A 5,678-nucleotide genomic window follows, 5' to 3' on the forward strand; every position below is an offset into this window, starting at 1 on the left:
TCTTGCTTTAGTTGGATCCTATATTTGATTAATACACTCAAACACACATGTTAAATACCAAAACACTTAGAATCATAATTAACATTCTTAACTAACTTTTTGTTTGTTTTCATCAAAACATTAAATTGAGATTTTGTCTCAACACTTCTATCTATGCATGCATATTTTACCATTCACTTCCAGCCTCTGTGAAAATAGTCGCTTCAATTAGTGGTTGCTAAAAATAAGAATTATCAATTTTCTTGTGCTTTTGAAGACTTTTGACAATCAGACGATTCTTTTGAATCTTTTTAAACTTGAGAAAGATCCAACTGATTCATAATCAGTTGTTCTTACTTCGACTACTTCACAACTGACTATAAATACATAAACTAACAACTTATAATATTTTTTAAGTTTCAATAATATTATGAATAAAAATAAACTTCTCAAAGTCTCCCCCTCCAAAACTCTTTCCAGTCCAAACAATCAAACATAGTGTAGTGGTACACTCTTCCTCATTTTGCATCTGATTGTTAAAACCATTGCATGGCCCACATAGGTTGACTTAGTTTTTGTGATTTGTATTCATTTTTGTTTGGACATTATGACGATTTAATTTTGATTATTGTATAACTTTTTTTGGACGATGGTTATGTGTTCACTATGAGTTATGATGGGATCCCTTTCAATATATTTGTAGTTAGATCTGATGAAATATTTTAGTCAATATATACATCTTTCTTTGCTCTTGACGTGTTGCAATTTCAATCGATGAATCTTAAATGTTCATTTAGCGGTCAGTTCTTCCCTTCCTTTCTCTTTTCCACATACTACCTATTTACAATACTTGTCGTTTATTGTGTTTCTCTTTTTAAAATTGAGAAAGGAAAGTTGTCGTTTACTATTTCTCTCAAGAAACTTGTATATATATGTTAGTAATTTTTATAGAAGCTAGTAATTTATTTTAAATTTTTACAAATTAAATAAACATTAATTTAATTATGAATCAATGTCCTACCCAAATTATATTTAAAACGGTAATGGTAATAATATAATTAGGCGTAAACAATTTTCATTTTTACATAAGCACGCATAAAGTCTTATTCTTGAAAGTATAAAATATTTTACACATATTTATATAAGTCTTAAAATTTAAATATTTGTTAAAAATATATCCTTAAAAATCTAAACATATTGAGTAGATAAACAAAATCTAAACGATCGCATTTTTCATAACAATATATACGCTTTGCATTTACTAAATGCGGCAATCTGTAACTAACCCAATCACAAACTAACATCCATCCAAAACTTTTCATATCTTCACATTATATATAATTCCAATAATCCTCTTCTTCCTCACATCACTATTTCAAACTCCATTTTCCTCCATCTAAACACCTAATTCACAATTCCTCTTATTTTAATGTCTTCAATTCCCCTTTTCTCTCCATTAACACACTCTAAACAAAACCGTCAATCTTTCAAAGTTCTATCCCTCGTACAATCTCGTTCTTCCTTTCCAATTCAAAGGGTCTCAAATGATGGCTCTATGTTGAATTTCGCTCGTTCAACTTCCAATTTTAATACCAGATTTGGGTTTTGTCGTAGAAAGGGGAAATCTTCTTTTATTACTTTTTGTGTTGATGAAAGTGTTGTTGGTGGTGAAGTTGGAGAAAGAGATTTGTCTCAGTTGTTGTCTGCATTGCTTCCTTTTGTTGTTGCTGCTACTGCTGTTGCTGCTCTTTCTCAACCTTCCACTTTCACTTGGTGGGGTTCCTCGTTGCATTGCGTTTCTTTCGTTTTGGTTTCATTATCATCACTTGTATGTATGACATTAGAAGTAGTTGTTAGTTATAGTTAAAGTCAAAGTTTTTCATCCGATCTTATATAAATTAATTCATTCATTTTTTTAAAAGCACAGGAGATCTTTTTTAGGATAGTGGTTTGTTTTGATTAAAAAATTCAATGTAACTGACAACTAGAATTTATTTTCTTGTTGTTATTCTAATACCTTTATGTTTAATTTATATTATATATTTGTGTATATGTATTGAACTTGTGCTTGAAATATTGTTACTTTATTGAGACTATTGGGGACTGTTAGTTAATTCATTAATTAATTACTAAAATGTTGAACAACTAGGCTTTCATGTGTTTGATTAAGGGGTTGTAAGATACTATTATATTAGGCCCTTTGCTACTGAATGTATTACTAAACCTAAGTTATTCTTTTTTTTTTTTTTGAAGTTGTTCTTTATGCTTGCTTTTTTTCAGTTAAGAATTTGTAATTCTATCATTCAGTTGAAGCATATAAAATTTTAGTTTTTAAAGTAGCATTAATAGTCATTTTACAACTGTCTTCGAATAGTATAGAAATGAAAGAACTAAAGTTTCAACTTGTTTACTGTTTTCAGGGTATCTAAAGATTTATATGCACCAGCTCTTGGTGGGATTATGTTATCAATTGGGATAAGACTATCCATAGATGATTTTGCTCTTGCCATCAAAAGGTTTGATTTTCATTATTACTATTTTTTTTTTATAAGTAGGAATCGAACTTAGTACGCCGAAGTTTCTAGCACTCACACACTATACACCAACCACTTGTGCTAGACGTCGGTGGTTTTCTTAGGCTTATTTTTAATAATTGACATAATGGAATTTCTTCCAACATTCATTGTTTTGATTTCTGTTGCAGGCCTTTACCACTTTCCATTGGGTTTATTGCTCAATATGTATTGAAACCGGTACTCGGTATCTTGATTGCAAAGGCTTTCGGTTTGCCTAGAATGTTTTATGCAGGCTTTGTCCTCACAGCTTGTGTTTCAGGAGCTCAGTTATCTAGCTATGCAAGCTTTATAAGCAAAGGGGATGTAGCCCTATGCATTCTTCTTACAACCTATACCACTATTGCGTCGGTTATTGTTACGCCTTTATTAACCGGTCTTCTAATTGGATCTGTTGTGCCAGTTGATGCAGTTGCCATGTCTAAGTCGATATTACAGGTAAGTTGTAGCTGCTTTTTCTACGTAATTATTCTACCTGAATTTGGTTTAATGAGAGAGTCATTAATTTTCTGAAAATTCAACAGGTTGTTCTTGTTCCGGTGACACTTGGTCTTCTTCTTAATACCTACGCGAAGCCAGTTGTATCTATTATTCAACCCGTGATGCCCTTTGTTGCTATGATTTGTACTTCATTGTGCATTGGCAGCCCTCTTGCTATAAACCGAAATCAAATTTTGTCAGGCGAAGGTCTCCGGTTGGTTGCTCCAATTTTAATGTTTCATGCTGCTGCATTCACCTTAGGATATTGGTTCTCAAACCTGCCATCCTTAAGGTATGCTCACTTTTTAGAAAGTTTATTGAAAATGAAAATACTAAATTATATTACATTGATGCAGATTTCATTCGATGAAATATATATGTTTTAATAGAGAGCTTTAAGGTTTAATTTGTTCCCAACTAGTGTTGTTAAATAGCGGCTGCGGCGCTAATAGCATTGCGGAATTCGAACAAATCGCCTTTGTTCCGTGATACATCATTTCATTCCAAATATTGTCAAATAGCGGCTATAACGGCGCTGCAGCACTGTATCAGAATTTAAACAATATGCTATTTTCCGCGTTATGCGATCGCCAAAACTGTTTTCAACAACATATTTGTTTACTTCTATTGAATGTTGTTAATTGACTGGATTTTTTCTCTCCTCATTTTTGTTGGGCCTTTATGTTTTGATTCTGAATTGTTGAGTGTATCCATGTTAATATCAGATACATGAAATAAAATGATAATGGTGCTTAATCTCTTTCCTTTCTTACAAAGATTGGTACTTCTTGAACCAACTTTGGAAAGTGTCATTTGATAGAGAATAATATTTCTTGTAATAATTTTTGTTTATAAGTTGGTTTTATTAAAAAAAATTTAGTGTATTTTATTCAGTGTTGTCAAGCGGCGCTATTATGCTATAGTTTAGTGGAATTTGAACAAACACTATTGCTCCACGATGCGCTACTTAGTAATGTTGTCAAATATCCACTATTGCGGCGCGATAGCACTTTAGCGTAGCAGAATTTGAACAAACTGCTATTTTCCACGATTTACAAAGCACTGATTTTATTTTCTACCATATTTCAAAATGTCTGATATGTCACAATAAATACAATATCACAGGCAAGAAGAACATGTGAGCAGAACAATTTCATTGTGCACTGGAATGCAGAGCTCAACCCTAGCAGGTCTTCTTGCAACACAATTTTTAGGTACTAGTCAAGCAGTTCCTCCTGCATGTTCTGTTGTAGCAATGGCAATAATGGGTCTCTGTCTTGCTTCCTTTTGGGGAAAGGGTTTTGAAATTAAAAACCTTCTCTCATTACCTTCACTAAGAACGAATTCTGCTGTTCAGGCTTAGCTTCTTGTTTTCGGATGCAAATTTGTTCGCATTGGTCGGACAATGAAGCCTGGTAAATTTAATGTAGTGGTACTAATATCAGAGATGGCTAGGAAATTTAGGTATACAAGAAATTTGAAGTGTATAGGTTAGTCATATATGATGAACAGAAAAGATTTTTTGTTACTGATATGGTTGGTATACACGACCGGAGAAAATGTTCGCATCATAATGAGGTATCGAAATAGATATAGAGATTGCTATTTATTCTTTATGTAGCTGCAAATGAATGCACCGTGTACATGGATATAGCCTTGGTATGTTATTGATGATTGACTGATTTACGATTAACGGATCGCCCTCTCTTATTCCAGTGTTGGTATGAACCTAAATCTGCAAACCAAGCAAGGTTGCAATTTGGAAAGTGTGGTAAACACACTACTTTAGATGCAGGTCAGGTTGAAATTGAATTGAATGTTATATGCTATATACCATGAATGAACTCTATAGTGATAGCCAAGACATAGATTTTCATATATCATGGGTGGTGTAGATTTTCATATCTTAACCCCTGACTCTAGCTGTTTGAATTAGCAGAAGCAGGCGTAACAAAAATTACCTTCTCCTCAAGGTGTCAGTAACTAGGCTCAAGCTGTTAAACAAGGGCTGTTGAATAAGGGATTTAGCCCTCCAAAAATAACTAACTTTTAACATAGTTTTAGGCAAAAAAAGGTTAATACTATATACGTGTTTGACATGCTTCCAAGGTTTGTCGAATCAAAGAACAAATATGTTCTTATATATGTCACTTGTTTGAGTTGACAGACAGGCGAGTATTGTATAGGTGTCGGACACGGCAACACGTCTAGAGGTATCCGTGCTTTAGAAATAAATGTAAAAATATACAATTGATTATTTAATTAAATTATTTTTCATCTAAAAGCAAGAAGTAAAATTTAAATGAAATTATAGGAGAATATTATTATATTAAATAGACATCTATGTTTTATTTTAGGCTAAATTACATTTGTGGTCCTTTAACTTAATTTCAGGTAACGTTTTAGTCCTTTATCTTTTTTTTTTTTTTTTTTTTTTTTTTGTCTTTGTTCTTTTTTTTTATTTTTAATGAAAATTTTTTTTTTTTTTTTTTCTGGTAACTTTTTTTTTTTTTTTTTTTTTTTTTTTTTTTTTTTTTTTTTTTTCGACTTGGTCCTTTATTTTAATTTTAAGTGACAATTTGATATTTTATGTTTTAAAATTTCAACAATGATATCCTTTTTTATACAAAAATTAAAAAAAAATTC

The 5,678-nt window shown here is 31.7% G+C and overlaps 1 protein-coding gene across 1 annotated transcript; it reads left to right on the forward strand.

Moving 5' to 3' along the window:
- Window positions 1-1,272: 1,272 nt before the first annotated feature.
- Window positions 1,273-4,725, forward strand: LOC101500500 (probable sodium/metabolite cotransporter BASS3, chloroplastic). The gene is made up of 5 exons (XM_004492196.4): window positions 1,273-1,752; window positions 2,400-2,495; window positions 2,684-2,990; window positions 3,077-3,324; window positions 4,158-4,725. Exons 1-5 carry the CDS (start codon window positions 1,409-1,411, stop codon window positions 4,393-4,395), a joined length of 1,233 nt encoding a protein of 410 aa, XP_004492253.1. The 5' UTR covers window positions 1,273-1,408; the 3' UTR covers window positions 4,396-4,725.
- Window positions 4,726-5,678: the final 953 nt, after the last annotated feature.

This window comes from Cicer arietinum, chromosome 3, assembly GCF_000331145.2.
Source record: "Cicer arietinum cultivar CDC Frontier isolate Library 1 chromosome 3, Cicar.CDCFrontier_v2.0, whole genome shotgun sequence".
Taxonomy (NCBI): Eukaryota; Viridiplantae; Streptophyta; class Magnoliopsida; order Fabales; family Fabaceae; genus Cicer; species Cicer arietinum.

Bases quoted from the DNA above. Each gene is read 5' to 3' on its own strand.
- LOC101500500 (XM_004492196.4), top strand. From the start codon at position 1,409: ATGTCTTCAATTCCCCTTTTCTCTCCATTAACACACTCTAAACAAAAC. The intron at 1,753-2,399 runs GTGGGGTTCCTC...TACTGTTTTCAG, and splicing joins CAACCTTCCACTTTCACTTG to GGTATCTAAAGATTTATATG. The intron at 2,991-3,076 runs GTAAGTTGTAGC...AAAATTCAACAG, and splicing joins TGTCTAAGTCGATATTACAG to GTTGTTCTTGTTCCGGTGAC.